This window comes from Grammomys surdaster, unplaced genomic scaffold, assembly GCF_004785775.1.
Source record: "Grammomys surdaster isolate TR1022 unplaced genomic scaffold, NIH_TR_1.0 129, whole genome shotgun sequence".
In the NCBI taxonomy this organism is placed as follows: Eukaryota; Metazoa; Chordata; class Mammalia; order Rodentia; family Muridae; genus Grammomys; species Grammomys surdaster.
The window spans coordinates 17000577-17016733 of NW_021604587.1; the positions used below are offsets into that span (position 1 = coordinate 17000577).

The 16157-nt window shown below is 50.6% G+C and overlaps 1 protein-coding gene across 1 annotated transcript in view; it reads right to left on the reverse strand.

Moving 5' to 3' along the window:
- Positions 1–18: 18 nt before the first annotated feature.
- Positions 19–16157, reverse strand: part of Hspa12b (heat shock protein family A (Hsp70) member 12B) — an 18520-nt gene continuing 2381 nt past the window's right edge. The window contains exons 2-13 of the mRNA XM_028755727.1: positions 11714–11773; positions 9881–9978; positions 8717–8841; positions 7347–7533; positions 6932–7036; positions 6521–6637; positions 4963–5137; positions 4133–4219; positions 3269–3373; positions 2915–3173; positions 2312–2415; positions 19–1444 (exon numbers count right to left, since the gene is read on the reverse strand). Of these exons, the coding sequence (XP_028611560.1) occupies positions 792–1444; positions 2312–2415; positions 2915–3173; positions 3269–3373; positions 4133–4219; positions 4963–5137; positions 6521–6637; positions 6932–7036; positions 7347–7533; positions 8717–8841; positions 9881–9978; positions 11714–11756 (2058 nt within the window). The 5' untranslated portion in view covers positions 11757–11773 and the 3' untranslated portion in view covers positions 19–791. The remainder of the gene's footprint in view (positions 1445–2311; positions 2416–2914; positions 3174–3268; positions 3374–4132; positions 4220–4962; positions 5138–6520; positions 6638–6931; positions 7037–7346; positions 7534–8716; positions 8842–9880; positions 9979–11713; positions 11774–16157) is intronic.

Consider the following 16157-nt stretch of genomic DNA (forward strand, 5'->3'; position numbering starts at 1 on the left):
TAGAAAGCTGATCTTTTCTTGACTTGGCATACTTTATTTTCACCTTAGGGTAAGTTCTCAGGCAGGGAAAGCTGTTCTATGCCGTGGTTGGCAGGAAATGTCTGACATTTCACACCTGGAGAAACTGATTGATCAGATTTCCTAATGGTATACTATACTGATATGTGGGAGAGCTGGAACACCCCCCTACCCCTTGCCATAGTGACCTCTGTGCTCCTGTGGCTGGGTTGGGGGCAAATGGGTCATTTATAGCTTTCCTGTAGGTCCTTGGAGAGTGCTGTGTGCACATCTCCTCCAAACTGCTTTCACTGTGGCAATGCAGCCTCCTCACCTGTCAGCCACTGCGACAATTAACAGTCACACATCCAGGAAGGTGCTGTCTCACCTACCCCTCCAGCACGGGCCTAACACGCCCCCCCCCCCCCCCCCCCGCATGAGCTTGTTCTCTCGGGCTTCCTGTGACTTGAACTCAACAGTGAACTCTAACCTTCAGTCCCGGTTCTGCACCTCCTGTGGCTCCTCAGCAGCTCCCCCTAACCTCAAGTTCAGGCCATGTGTAGTTCTCAGTCTATCTTAGTGGTCACACACTCGCCAAGCCAGGCTCACCCTCTAAGCAAACTTCTTAGAAGTCTCTTATACCACCTTGCCTCTTAGGGCAAGGGGACTTCTAGTGTTCCAGTCAGCAGATCAAGGCACAACCCTAAAGTGAGTCTCCATGTGTCCTTACCACGAGAAAGGGGCACTGCTGTGAAAACTAGCATGTTCTTGTGTCCCCACCAAAGGGTGCACCCTCAGTTGGAAAGAAAATCGATGGATGCCCGCACAGAGCGATTGGTGCTGACATCCACGGCGGTGACCTTAATCTCAGTATCGCCAAACTGCATGGCAGCACGGATCTCGCGGCGGTTAGGGGATGTGCCTGTGTTTTCCGGGCAGCCTTCAGGCTCAAGCTCCAGGCTGAGTGCACCACACTTGCGCACACCAGGGTCAGTGATGAAGCGTGCGTCCTCCGCAGCACAGCAGTACAGATTGATGAGCACACGCCGCTGGCCCGGGCGCGCAGGACAGTAGCTGCGCCTCACCTCCTCTCCTAGGGCCACGGACTGCTCTGCTGCTACGAAGCGCTCAAAGACATCGGTGCACCAGCGGCGCCCATCCCGAACCAGCAACTTCTCCGGTGGGTGGTGGCCAGGCACAAAACGATTGAGCACGCCCACACCATAAGTGAGTGGGGAGCGGCGCACTCGCACCACACCGGGTGCCTGGCCGAAGAGCACTGCTCCTTTGAGGATGGTGAGGCCCACATCGTGAGGGACCACAACGCGCAGGCCACGAGTTCCCAGCGCTTCCTGAACCGCATGCTGCAGCACGGCTGACTCAGCAAAGCCGCCCACCAGGAATAGCAACTTCACACCCTGCACCTCAGGCTTAGCCAGCAGCATCTCTGCAGGACAGGGGCAGGGGTTCAGTAAGAGAGGGAAGGAGACAGTCACTAAGGCCCACCATTTCACCTTAAGTGGTGCTTCTGCTGACCCAGCTAGTACTCTTTGGTTTGGTGTGTTTTTTTGTTTTTTGTTTTTTGGTTTTTTTTTTGTTTTTTTTTTTGTTTTTTTTTTTTTTTTTTTTGAGACAGGGTTTCTCTGTGTAGCCCTGGCTGTCCTGGAACTCACTCTGTAGACCAGGCTGGCCTCGAACTCAGAAATCTGCCTGCCTCTGCCTCCCAAGTGCTGGGATTAAAGGCGTGCGCCACCACCGCCCGGCTGGTTTGGTTTTTCAAGGCAGGGTGTCTTGAAAAACAGAGCCCTGGCTGTCTTGGAACTCTCTTTGTAGACCTGGTTGGCCTCAAACTCACAGCAACCCACCTGCTTCTGCCTCCTGAGAGCTGGTATCAAAGATGTGTGCCACCATGCCTGGCCCCACTGGTATTCCTAAAGCATCTAAAAACTAGGTGTTAAATAGAAAGTTCTCTCACTGAACGTTTCTGACACTCCTCAGTGGTCCTGACAGCCCTCAGCACCCTACTTCTTTGTTACGTCTTCATCCTGTGAAGGGTGAAGAATCAGGAATGTATTCACGCTGACCAGGGCAGTGTCCACTCTACACACTATCAGCTCATTTACTCGCATTTACAAAACGGGAAAATGGAGGCACCGGTCCACATGGCAGGACTAGTCACCATATACTGTTTGCTCCAGATACTATCGACATTTCTGGGTTTCATCCTAGGATAAGGATGATGGCGGTTTCCAGGCATAGATGAGTTTTTTCCCCGAACCTAAAGTTGGTGATGAATGGGGCTTCATGCACTCACCTATGTGTTGGATGATCCCACTGACTGTGGGCTGAAACAGCTCATTCATAGCCTCACAGGACATCCGGAGCATCCCCTGTGAGGACCACTTCACGAAGTTCACACTGTGGGTGGTGAGGAGACACAGATTTGCCCAGCTGTTTGCTGCCGCTTCTAGTCAGGGGTTCTTGTTCCCTACCCATACCTCCCTGGACAGTCTGTTGGGAATGCCCAGCAGGAAATGCAGATATAATCACATGGTGTAGAAAGGGTGGACACTTGACCTTATCCTCAATCCCACTCTGCTGTCTGCTTGCCTCATGCGACTCATGCGTGAGACGGCAGAACAACTTACCCTTACTTCAGAATAGAGGAGCCAAGAACATTGAGTAACGGGACTGGGATATGGAGAAGATAAAATTTGCAGCCTCATCCCTTATGACAGCACCTGCCCCACCACCCAGTATTCACACCCCTCCACCTGTCGCTGGCTGGCTAGCTGGCATGGTGTATATATGTGGAATTAACCAGGTTGCACTCTGGGCCCTGGGGCCCACGACTCTCCCTTTTAAGAGCAGGCCATATTAGCAAACGCTGCCAGACCCTTCTTGACCCTGGGCCCACCTGCTCCTGCGCAGGGCGGTCTCCACATTGTGGCCTCGTTGCTTGCGGTAGAAGTCAATGAAAGAGAAGGGAAGCGAAATGTTGAGCGCCCCCGCCCGGTGCGGGCCTGCTGTGCGTTTGCGGGCCTCAAAGGCAATGGTTAGATCCACCCAAGCTGCTGGCCGTTGCCTTTTGAATTTGGCGATGAAGTCCTCCCCAAATATGCGGCAGAGCAGCTGCTCAAAGGCCAAGTCCACGCCCACTGCGCCATAAGGGCCTCCTGCAGCGAAGTAGGAGAAGAGGGTGTCATTACCAGATAGGCCACCAGGGGACCTGTGCGAGCTGGGCGGCAAGGGTACTCGCTGGTCTACTTGCCAGAAGCCTTGTAGAGCTCCTTGAGGGTTCCATGAGGCTGCTCCAGCTGATGTACTGTCAGGTCCACAGTGCCACCCCCACAGTCTGCCACCATGTAGCGGTCTCCTGCACCGGTCAATACAGGTAAACATTAAGGGCCTGACCTACAGAATCAACTAACCTGGGCCCGTAGGGGCTCACAGAGACTGAACCACCATCCAGGGTGCATGCATGGGACTAGGCCCTCTACACGTAAGTACCAGTTGTATATAGCTTGGTCTTCATGAGGGACTCTAACGGGGGAGCAGTTGCCTGCCTTAGCACCCTTTCCCCCTACTGAGATGCCTGTCTAGCCTCAATAGGAGAAGATGCACCTAGTCTTACTGCAACTGGATATGCCAAGGCTGCTTGATATCCATGGGAGGCCTCCCCTTTTCTGAAGAGAAAGAGGAAGAATGGATGAGGGGGAGTGGAGGTGGGGGCACTGGGAGGAGAGGAGAGAGGGGGAGCTTCAGTAGGGATGTAAAGTAAATATGTCAAAAGTTTAAGAGCCTGTCTCTCACCTTCAGTCTTACACTGCCTCCACCCTAGCCTCCAGCCCTGCTCCAGGCTCCAAGCTCAGCTTTGGGGGACAGTGTGGCGGGGGAATGAGCTGAGGGGCTTCATCTCACGCTACCAAATAAGGATGCAGAGTATGCAAGGGGGATGACTCGAGGCCTGAGCACGGGACAGAATGTCCTGAAGGAATGAGTTAGGGGTGCGGCTGTGAGTAGGATGGGGTCCAGCTGACTGAGGGAAGAGGGAAGCTTCAGGAATGTACCCTTGCCCCACTCCCGCAGGGTCTCTGCATGGCCTGAGGTGTTCCTTTACACCCCGCTGCCTCACCTTCCTGCATCTCTGCCCACAGTTCTCCTACACCAGACTCCACCAGGAATGTTCGGCTGTGGCGAGACCTACGCAGCTGCTCCCGGGCTGTGGTTGGACACAGCAGGAAAGTGAGGTTAGGAGCTCCCAGTCTCAGCCCCTGTCCTTTCCAAGGCTGTCCAGAGCACTGAACAAGAGCAATCCCAAACCCCAGGCACTAGAAGCAGCTAGAAGCATTTCTGTGACCCAGACAGAGTAGTGCTTGATACAATCAGGCCCAAGAGACCTTGAAGAATCTGGGTGGTGGGTGTCTCCAAGTGTCCCAGGGAAGTTCAGGACTTGAGGCCTCTCCTTGCCAGGGAGATCACATTTAGGAGGAAGACTAAAGCTGACTACAGTTGTTTTTGGCCTCTGTGCCTGGGTCTGGCTGCAAGAGGGTCAGGGTGGGTGGGGCTGATGTGTGGGCTAACAGTTGATAGAGTGGCTGTTTAAAGAAAAGCCTCTGAAGAGGAGGCTGGGGCCCAGCTGCCCCCTTGTCAGTGTCCACTGAGCACCTGCCCCCAAGGCAGTGTGTGTCTCCCTGACCCTCAGACTCTTGCTTCCCTGGTCAAAGGTGAGATTGTCCTTAACCTAAGGTCCGGGAGCCAGGTCTGTGGTCTCCACCCCCACCTCTCCCATCCCGTTCCCCAACTCTACCAGGGATATTCCTGCCTCTGACTGGGTTCCCTAAGGATAGTGACTCCCTCTTCTTCATCCTACATATAACCAACCCTCCAGTTCCCTTGACTCTCTGACCTTCCAAGGGCACTGGACATCAAACCAGCACTGGGCAGCAACCCTGGGGCGCTTACCATGTCGAAAGCTGGAGTCAATGGATCGCCGCTCACCCAGGCGCCCACCACCCGTAGTCCGGCTACTCAGGTCCATGAGCTGGTGCAGCCGAAGTTTTCGACAGTAGACAGAGGCAGCCTCAGGCTCCAGGGCAATGAGTAGTTTTTCTGCATCCTCTCGAGACACCAGGCCAGCCTGGGGATAGGTGGGGGCCAGCACCATAGACTGTCATATAAGATGGCACTTTGGGGCCTGGCTGCTCCTACCTCCTCCCCCATCACACACCATCTATGCTAAGCCTGTCAGGTCCCTTCATGCTGCACACAGCTGAAGCTGCCCCACAGCCACAGTGAGGTCAGGCTAGGGAGGGCCAGGGCCAGGGAGTCAATGGCTACAGAGCAGGAGATAGCAAGGCTGTAGCAAGTTTCCCATATCAGGTGCAGGACTGGCTAACCAAGTGCTGGCTGTGGTGTTAACTGGGGAAATTCTAGCATGGTGGGTGAGTGCAGTGGAGGGATGGGGGGCACTGCTGGGCTCACCAGGCTGCTGTCAGATATTGGTCATAGGTTGCCCCACTCCCAGGAGAGCTTTGTTCCCAGAGAATCTGCTATGGCAGGAAGGAAATAGTGAAATTCCAGGCACTGTGACAGGCTAGTGGGATAGGGGAGAAACACTGATCTGTCATTTCCTGCAGCAGGACAAAGGCTCTCTCCAGAGAGTTTAGACTGTGGAATTCCATGCATTCTGAGCAGGTTAGGAGGGGGGAGATAGGTAGGAGTGGAGGCTTCCTGTTCAGGGCTAGCCCCTTCTAAGTTGGCATCAGGGAGAAAGCAGGGCAGGTAAGTAGGCAGCCATGTTTGTTCTGTCTGGGGGCACCTGAACTCTGCAGAGAGGCTCCCTGTGCCAAGGTCACTCCCTTCTAGGGACAAGGATAGCCACCCACAGTTCTGTCATCCAGCCAACAGCTTATTGGTATCTCCAAGGTAGGTTTGAGATAACTTTTTTGATCTCCTAGGGGTTTGTTCCTCAAGGTCCCAGGGGCAGAGCCAAGCAACCCAACTTGCTCTGTGAGATCTCTCTGTCCCCATTGGAGAGGGTAGTGTTTGAACCCCACATTCTCTGTGGTAGGAAGACAGCACACAATTGGCCCCACTATGGCCAATTCAGCAGCACAGTTGTCCGTTTGTGGCTTCCTGTGGAACAGGGCTGGAACTAGACTCCAGCAAGATCACATCCTTGCTCAGAACTCCCTGGTCCTGATTCCTCCATCCTTTGTCCTGAGAGTCCATATTCAACAGACTATATGTACAATATTCCCTATCTTGGGCTCTGCTTCTCAGGCACTTGACTGGACACTATCTATGATGGCCTATACCTCTTGTCCAACAGCTCTTGTTTTTGCAGGTCCACCCCCCAACCTCCTGGGGACGACAGCTCTCCGAATCCCAGCAAGGAAACATTGAATATATTCACACAATAATTTTGTGGTCCTCCGGGTTGAAGGGTAGATGAGGTGTGGGCTACAGCCAGGGCAATCTTGGGTGGGGGTGGGGCACAGTTCTACCGGCAAGTTCTCACCAGGTAGGCGGCCTCTCTCATGAACTGTTTAGCCGGCTGTTTCCAGATGGCAGGCACTGTCAGCACCCAGCGCACAGCATCCTTCTTCAGCACACACTCACTCTGTTCTCTCAGCTCCTGCGATGGGGGGAGGGGTAAGGTGATGGCCTGAATCATTTTTGGCTCTTCCTGGGAGCTGGAAGACTAATCAAACCACAGCGAGGGATTCCCAACTTGGGAAAACCTGTCGTAGGGGTGAGAAGTCTGACCTTTACCTGGGTGGCCCGAGTCCAAGTTCTAAGAGACTTGACAGGGAACTGGGCTGTGACCTGGCAGTGACCACTCATCATCTGGACACAGGGTGGGATGAGGAAGGGAGCAGGGGGCTAGGATGTCTCCGCCCCAGTCAGTGGGTTGGGAAGAACAACACACCTGAAGGGCGTGCTCCTTGAAGAAACGGAGGGCATGGGCAAACACCTCCAGAGCCAGCATCTTCTTTCCATTTACTGCCTCTAGCTGGGTCTTCAAGGTAAGATCCTGGCAGAGACACGGGGCCACTCTGTAGGAGGCCATAGCTCTGCCCTGTTTCCTGATGGCTTCCTCCCAATAGTCACCCATGTCCCTTGCTTCTCATTCTCTTCTGTCTGTCCCATATCAGCTCTGCCCCTAGCGACAGCCGTTCTCGCTCCCCTGACCCATCCTCACAGAACCCACAATGGAAGTCTTGCCCGCTGTCCTGCTGCTACCCCACTCTCTGGCCCATAGTTAGGCCATTCCTCTAGCCTTTTGCCTTCTACTCCCTTCTCAGTTCCACCTCCCCAGCAGGAGCCTGGCCACATCGGCTCACAGTGGCACTGTGGATCTTCATCTTGAACTTCTCAAAGTAGAGCCAGTCCCGAGCCTCCTCAGGGTCTAGGTCATGGTAGTAGTCACGGGCAGTGTAGCCAAAACTGTGGAAGATGCCTTCTGGGGTCAGCAGCAGGCAAGTGGGGGTCTTCTGGTGGGCCACGCCTGGGTCCCCTCCCTCCCATTTCCTGTGAAGGCAAAGGCAGTCAGGAGAGCCAGAGGAAACCTTCTTACAGTTGAGTGCTGGCTTTGGGGCCAGTTGTGTGACCAAGAGCAGGACATAACTTCCCTGAGCGCCCCTCCTCCCCCCAACCTTTTTTTCTATCTGTAAAGTGAAAATATTGGAAGTGGGAGTGTGACTGTAATCCCAGCCCTCAGGAGGCTGAGGAGGGATGACTGCCAGCCATGTCTTCAAAGTGACACCATCTTTCAAAAGTTGCCCCCATTGCCAGAAATAATAATAGTACATATCTCTTAGGGTCTCATGAAAATCAAAAGGTGCCAATTTACATGTATATATGCTGTCCCTGGGATCCTAATTATCCAAGAGGCCCTGAGAAACTCTGGGCAGGGTGCCCCATTTGCCCTCTCCTCTGTATTATTATGAGCAACAACAAGCTACTGTTCAATAGCCTGTGTCCCTGGGACACTACCAGAGCCACCTCTAGGCCAGTCACTGTGTCGTCCTCAAGGTTATTTTCAAGGCCAAATTACTTCAGGGACTTCCATGATTCCTTCCTTTGTTTCCTGCCTCCCTCCCTTCTTCTCTTCCTCTTTTCCTCCCTTCCTTTCTATTATTTTTAGAGCCTAGGCTGGGCATAGTGGCACCTATGATCTTGTCACTGGGAGGAGTGTGTGGGGAGTGGGAATCAGTGGGTCTCTAGAGCGCCATAGCCAACTAGTCTAGTCAACGGGGGAGCTCTGGGTCCAGTGAGAAGCCCTGTGTCAATGAAACAAGGAGCCGGATGACAGGAAGATACTTGTTAGCCTCTGGCCTTAATATGCATATGGGTGCACAAATACACACTATACATATATACACACAATTAAAACATACACCCGCCAAAGTACAGCCCTGGGCTGAGGATATAGTCCAAGACCACTTGTGTAGCATGTCTGTCCCTCTGCTTGATGTCCAGCCCTACAAATGAAAATAAACGCATGAAACCCAACATCCCTGTAGTGGGTAGGAGTACTCCAAATCAGGCTGAAGCTCAGACTCCAGGTCCATTCTTTTTTTGGCCAATGAGGAGTCCTAGAGGTGCAAAGTACTCCGACAAGACCCTGCCCCGTGATTATTTCTAAGAGCAGGCCTATACCAGAGTTTGAAGTCCCTCCTTCAGCCCAGCCTCCCAGTCCAGCTGGCCTCACCTCATCATGTGGATGGCTTCAGGGTCACTAGCAAAGCTGAAGGCATAGCCACTGGATGTGGTCCCAAAGTCGATGGCCACAACCACAGAGAAGGAAGCCTGCTGTGGAGCTCGGGCCTCTGGCTTCTGCAAGCACAAGATCTAAAGTCAGACAACAGCTAACAGGAACGCCTCCCCTTCACTGCTGGTGGCCCAAAGCAGCTTTGTCCCAGCCCCACGGGGCCCTCCTTCCTGGTTTTACAGCCCACTTCCAGGCTGAGACCTGGCTATGTGCTACCAGCTCCGACAGTCCTGACAGTCCGAGGCCTGTCTGGTAGCCGTGACAGTTTGGGCTTGAAATGATTGCTCTCGAGCTCTACCTTCCAGTTCACCTGACTTCTGCCCAGACTCCCTCAGCCCACCTCCATCTCGGCCATTTCCACTGCCTGCCACCAGCCTTGCCCCGACTGGGAGCGATTTGCTCGTCTGGGCTGCTTCCTAATATACAGATGTGCACCTTTGACCTCCCGCTCTTGTAACACAAACTGGAAGAGAGGAGGGGCCCCATCCCTGTGTAGGGTTGTCTGTACTTCTCCCAAGTTAGGCCTGGGCTCCCTGAGAATAAGAGGGACCCCAAGCCTGGATGAACAGGACAAAGGGAGGTAACCCAGGAAAACTGTGGAGAGAGAGGTTATGTCTTAGAAACTTCAACTGTGCAGTTTCTAAATATTTTAAACACTATATTTCTCCCTGAGATGGGATCTAGAGTCTGTTAGGCCTCTGGTTGGCAGAAGCAGTGCTCTGAGGACCTAGAAAAGTCACATGCTTGCCTAACCAGGGCAGCCACAGTAGCTCCCTGGCGGGAGTCATCCTACTACAAAGACAAGTCAGAGTGAGTTACCTGGAGCTTCTGTTCTTATGCCTACAGCCTAAGGCCATGGGGGGACCACAATCACTAGATCAACCAAGTGATCCCTGGCAGAGGTGCTGTGATAACCCAGGTATGTATGTGAGGGCCTGTAGGAGGTGCACAGCTGCAGTGTGTCTGGGTCCCAGAGGAGCGGGGTCAGGGAAGCTCCTTTCCTCATTACTTTTCTCCAGTCTGGTCCCTGCCACGGCTCTGCCAGGTACACCTTCCTCCATACCATCAGACCATCTACCACCCACATTCCCCGTCAGGGCTTACTGGAGACTGTGAAGGCGTGAGGGGAGCGATACCACAGCTCTCCTGGGTCCTTGGAGAGCCGGGAGGGCTGGGCACCGGGGACCTCTCTGGGCTAGAACCTGTAGGAGAGAGAGGTCAAGTCACCCCAGAGCAATCTGGGAAGCAGGAGCCCAGTTCGGAATAAGGGTTCTATCTGTTCTCACTGAGCCTGTCTGAGGCTAAGGGCCATTTGCTAAGGAAGGAAGGCTGGACGGGGTAAGAAGGTCATGCATGGTGCAGGGTTAGGGTCTAAGTGCCTGCCTGGGTCAGCCAGAAGCAACCATCTCCTTGGATGCTGACTTATATATATCACCTGGGCATAGCTTCCCAATTCCCCTTTGAGCACAAAGAAAGGAACAGGAGAGGCAAGGAAGCATTTTGTATCGAACCACAGAGTCTAGAGATGAGCTGGCAGGAGTGATGGGCAGATGGGCTCCTGTGGCAGGACTGGAAGGGAGTACAGATGCTGTGACATGGGACATTTGGCCCAGAGGCAGGCTGTTCCTCTCTGCTATTAAGTTGGGCCACATGGTTCTAATCAGGACTTGAGGGAGTTCCCCCAACTCCCAGAGGCACAGACAGGTTGAGAAGGAGAAGGCAGTGCCCACCCTCAGCCCAGCTCTGTGTCTGGGGATGTTCACAGCACCAAGAATTTTGATTACCTGTCCCAGCACACATGCATACACTCACGTTAGCACTGGGGGCAGAAGGGTTCCTGAGATAGTCCTGAAGGTCCAGACCTGGGCTAGACTCTAGGGGCTAGAAAGCAGAGCAATCTCTAGGAGGGTCCCAGGTCTGGTTTGAATTAGACATGTGTAGGTCAGGAAGACCAGCCTAGCTGGACATCCAAGGTGTCCATCAAATCCCTAGTCACCATCACACAAAGGTTTGCTAAGGGTCATGGGAGGGGGTGGCACCGAGACCCTGACATCAATGGATAGGGCTAGGAAGGTTGGTGACAGAAATAGAGCAGGATCTGTCATGAAGACCCGTGTCAGTGGGTCTGATTGGCTATACTGTGGGCCAGGGCAGGCTGTGCTCCTTTAGCCCAACCAAGCAATCCTTGACAGTGGGCCTGTGATAACCCAGGCATGTATGTGTGGGTCTGTATGAGGTGCTTGGGCATAGTTGCAGTTCCTCTGGGTACCAGAGGAACAGGATCAGGAAAACTACAGTTCAAGATCCCCTCCCTTGGGCGTCCAGTACAGACCAGGCCCTGCTGTGAGCTCTAATGTAAGAGGCAGTTGCTGTGGCTTGAGCCTGGGAAGGGAGGCAGGAAGGAAGGGCCCAGCCCACCAGGTCTTTGTGAATGGACTTCCTGAGGAGTGTCCCTCCTGCCTGTTGGCCTCCCACCCTGCAGAGAGCACAAAGCCTACACACAGATGAGAGCAGATGTGCAGGGTTCAGGGTTCAGAGCACACAGGCTCACCTGCAGAGCACTCAGATCACACAGGTGCTGTGCACCCACGCACTCACACAGGGCCCCAGGCACACGCTTGCACAAAGCATAGTCAAGGCCTTTTCATACAGACACGAGGATGCACATGCACTCACACACAGGAGTCTCTGAACAGATGCTTTGTATATATAGGTCACCCCGGCACACATGTGTATACACACAAACACACACACACACACACACACACACACACACACACAGAGAGAGAGAGAGAGAGAGAGAGAGAGAGAGAGAGAGAGAGAGAGAAGAAATGACAGAATGGCTCCTCTGCTGAGAGAGGTAACTGGGGCAGTAGCTAGTTGTCTCCATTTGGAGACAAATGGGGTGACGGGCAGGATGAGCAGAAGAGGACTTACTGATGTACAGCCCTTGCAGGCCCATTTCCGGGACAGTCAACATCCTTGCAGTCTCTGTGGCTGTGAACAAGAACAAACAAGCAAAATGAGACTTACTTCTTTGCTCTCTCACAGAATGCTATTCCTGTATTTCTTTACTCTGTCCCAGAGTCATTTGACACTAATCCCTGACATCATGTTATTTCTCCTATAAACTCTGAGTGTGTCTCTCTTGGAGAATAAGGGGTCATCATGTTTTGAAAACCACCCTAACAATTCTGTTATCTTGTCTAACTGAATTCCTTTATATCATTTAAAGCTCAGTCTCCATAGGCCAGGCTTGCTCAAAAGTGATCTTTGCTCTGTAGGAACTACATATATGTATGTATGTATGTATGTATGTATGTATGTATACACATACATACATACATACATACATACATACATATATATTTTTTCCCACTTACTAAAGATGGAAGAAAATTTGAGTAGTAATGAGATTAACATGCTTGCTTCTTTTTTATATAAACAATTAAATCTTAGCCAGGCATGGTGGCTCATGCCTCTACTCTCAGCACTTGGAAGATGGACACAGGAGGATCAGGAATTCAAGATTCACCTTGGCTACACATCACGTTGAAGGGTAGTCTAGGATACATGACACTTGTCTCAAGAAAACCAATACATAAATAAATATCGGCTGAATATTTAATACTGCAGGATGTAAAGCATCTTCAGCATTTGTCAGAGCTGACTGATATTTTGATTTTATAATGGTCAAGCTAAGTGCACTGCTTTATATAAGTACACAGTACAATATGACATAGTATTTTTAATTCCATTTCAGAAACTGCAAGTCAAAATTCATTCATTTATTTATTTTTAATGAAATTCAACTCAGCAACTCAAACAGTGATCTTTAAAATCAGATGTCAGGCTGGAGAGATGGCACAGTGGTTAAAAGCTGCTCTCCCAGAGGAGCAGGGGTCAATTCCCAGCACCCACATGGCAGTTCGCAACCGTCTGTAATTCCAGTTCTGGAGGAATCTGATGCCCTTTTCTGGTGTCTGGGGGCACCAGGCATGAAAGTGATACACAGACATGCACATGCAGGGAAAGCATCCATACATAAAAGAAGTAAAAACTCATAAAAATCAAACATCCTTTAAAAAGTAAAAACAAAAACAACAAAAGAAACCCACCAATTTTTTTCTAACTTAATAGAATCCAGTGATATTTATCCTGAGGAAAGCTGGTAGGAGAATGTTAGGTCTTTGTTTTCTGTAATTAAATCAGCATGTTTCTATAAGGAGTCATGTAAGAGTTACATAATTTTGTATGTACAGTAAAAAACACTGGAACGCCTACCACAGAACAGCCTTAAATCTGAACTGAGGTGTTTCTGTCAGCATCCACTTGCAACTCGCGGTGGACAGGCACGCACAGTGTGTTCAGGGAGCTGTGTCTTTAGAACCAAGGCTGCTGTGGGCCAGCACTGCCAGAAACAATTCAGGTTTATTCAGATTTTGGTTTTTGAAGGAGATTTTGGTCATTGAACATTCAGCAAATTTATTGTTGCTAAAATTTCATTTTATCTGTTTAGTCAGGTAGCCTCAGCATGGGATCACGAGGTTTAGGAAACTATGATGTGTGCTTGCTCTGGGAACTCAGGTGATATGATCAGACAAGCATCAGAAGGTAACTTTGAGAATACCAGGCATAGTAAGGATGTGAAGATGATGTCACTGTGGGAGAGAACTGGGCTGGACCCCCGCTAGACTCGGTTTCATGTGAAGGGCAACAGGAAATCTTTGAGGTTTGGAAGTTGCAGTTTGGAGAGCACTGTGGAGGTGGGACAGCCTGGTCGCCATTGGTCTCCAGGCTACAGATGATGGTGAATATGCACCTCAGAATGAGTGGAGACATTTCAGGGGCCAGTAGTTTGAATCAGCAAAGCTAACCAGACCTGTTAAGTGAGCCACAGGAGAAAACTTGTGTGCCTCTAGCTGGGGGGTGGAGGGGAAGATAGAGAAGAGAGGGCTGGGTGACAGTGGAAATGGGCAGTGTGGATACAGTTTCAAACTGAGGTAAAAAACCAAGCAATCAGATATGTAGTCTGGAAATCAGAAGTCTATGAGTTGGAGGTGTACATCAGAGAGGCATTGTCATGGGAGTCTGGAAGGAAGAAGAATGGGAGGAAGGGAGGAGAAAGGTCATCTGAAGGTTAGGCAGGTAGAAATAGGCTGACCAAGAACCATAAGCAAGCAAGAGAAGAGAGTGAGTTTAAGGAGACTTTAAGTTCTTTGATTTTTTTTTCTAGTTTGTCGAGACAGGGTTTCTCTGTGTAGCTCTGGCTGTCCTGGAACTCACTCTGTAGACCAGGCTGGCCTCGAACTCAGAAATCCGCCTGCCTCTGCCTCCCAAGTGCTGGGATTAAAGGCGTGCACCACCACCGCCTGGCCTTAAGGAGTCTTTAAACAAACAGGCTAGAGATATGGCTCAACAGCAGTCAAGAGAATGTGTTGTTCTTATAGAGGGCCTGGGTTCTGTTCCCAGCATCTACATGTTGGTTCACACCCATCTACAACTTCAGCTCCAGGGATCCAGCCCTCTTCTGACTTCTATGGGCATCAGGCACACACATGCACAGGCAAACATGCAGGTAAAAATAAACAAATAAGTAAAAAATTTAAAGAAGTCCTTAAGATAGCAAACACCTGTCCTACAGGCCCAAGACAACCCCAGATGAAGCAGAAGGAAGAAGACGAGCCAAGCTTGACTGACAAGGGCAGGTACGAGCACCTGGAAGGAGGCAGGGAAGGCTATGTGTTCATGTGTTTTCATTTTAAAACCATTTTTTAAATTTCTAATTATTATTTTTAGAGGGGAGAAGTCGAATGTGGGGCACATACGTCTGTGGTCACATGGGAAGTCCGAGGACAACTTCTGGGAGTCCCTTCTCTTCTTCCACCGTCTGTGAGGTCCAGGGATCGACTCGAGTCATCATGTTTGTGTATGAGTGCTTTTACCTCATGAGACAGCTTCCTGGTCCGAGTTGATTTACTGGTCCGAGGTTATTTATTAATTATTGTTATATAATAAATATAATTATTATACACCATGGTTGTATATTGGTTCTTAACATGGGAGGTATTTGAGCTTGAGTGTGTTAGGTTCTAGGATTCAAGCTCTAAGCAAATACCTCCAACTTATCAATAGTTCTGTTACTCAGTGTGTCTCAGATCCAGCCACACCAGCATCACTGTCCTATGCAAGAGACCCGCTTAGTCAAAAAATACCTCTTCTTCTCTCCCCCCTCCCTCTTTCTTTCTTTCTTTCTTTCTTTCTTTCTTTCTTTCTTTCTTTCTTTCTTTCTTCCTTCCTTCCTTCCTTCCTTTCTTTCTTTCTTTCTTTCTTTCTTTCTTTCTTTCTTCTTTTTTCTTCTTTCTTTCTTCCTTTCTTTCTGTTTTTTTTTTTTTTTTTTTCTGAGACAGGGTTTTTCTGTATAGCTCTGGCTGTCTTGAAACTTGCTCTGTAGACCAGGCTGGTTGGCAGAGATCTGCCTGCCTCTGCTTCCCGAGTGCTGAGATTAAAGGCATGGGCTATATTTTAATGAGATTCCTAAGATAATTCAGATTCTCCTTATTGTTTAATTAATGTTCAAGTGTTCTCCAGGCTCAGTGGCCTGCAGAGCATGGGCTACTGCTCTTACCTATGAGCCTGGCTACTCCTTTAAACAAAGGTGGAGGCTGCTCTCTGTAGCCTGATCAGGAAGTTTTGCTAACAGAATACAAGCAGACACTGAGCCCAGCAGCGGCACACCCATGAACACAAGGATACTCCCTTGCTCACACAACATCTGGCCACACCCAGCCCCATCATAGAAAGACAGCCAGATTCTTGTAGACTACTGTCTATCCAGGGTACTATTGTGTGGTCAGCACCATGGAGATTTCTAGACTCTTGGAGAGGCACAGTTGGATGCACCAGGGGTCGGAATTAGGGAAGGATGAAGGCTGGCCTTAGCTGTGGGAAATGCTAAGAAAAGGCAAAGCTAATAGAGGGGGCCCATAAGAGCCCCTAGAGTCAGAACAGAGCCCAGCTCAGGGCAAGAGGGGTACACTACATCTGGAAACCACAAACTCTCCAGTGCTGACACTGTATCTTAATTGTACATCCGCTTACAAAGTGATGTTAGCTAGAAAGCAGGCATGTTAGGAATATTTACACTGAAGAAATTGGCAAAAACTACAAATCAGGTTTTTTTTTTTTTTCTTAGAAAACTGACTGTATTTACTGGCATGTCACTGCATCAAAGCCTACTGCAATAGGTATTGAGCATTTGTCATAGACTTGAGTTAGATGTTGAGAGCCACTTGGATGGATGGATGGATGGATGGATGGATGGATGGATGGATGGATGGACAGGTGGATGGATGGATGGACAGGTGGATGGATGGATGGA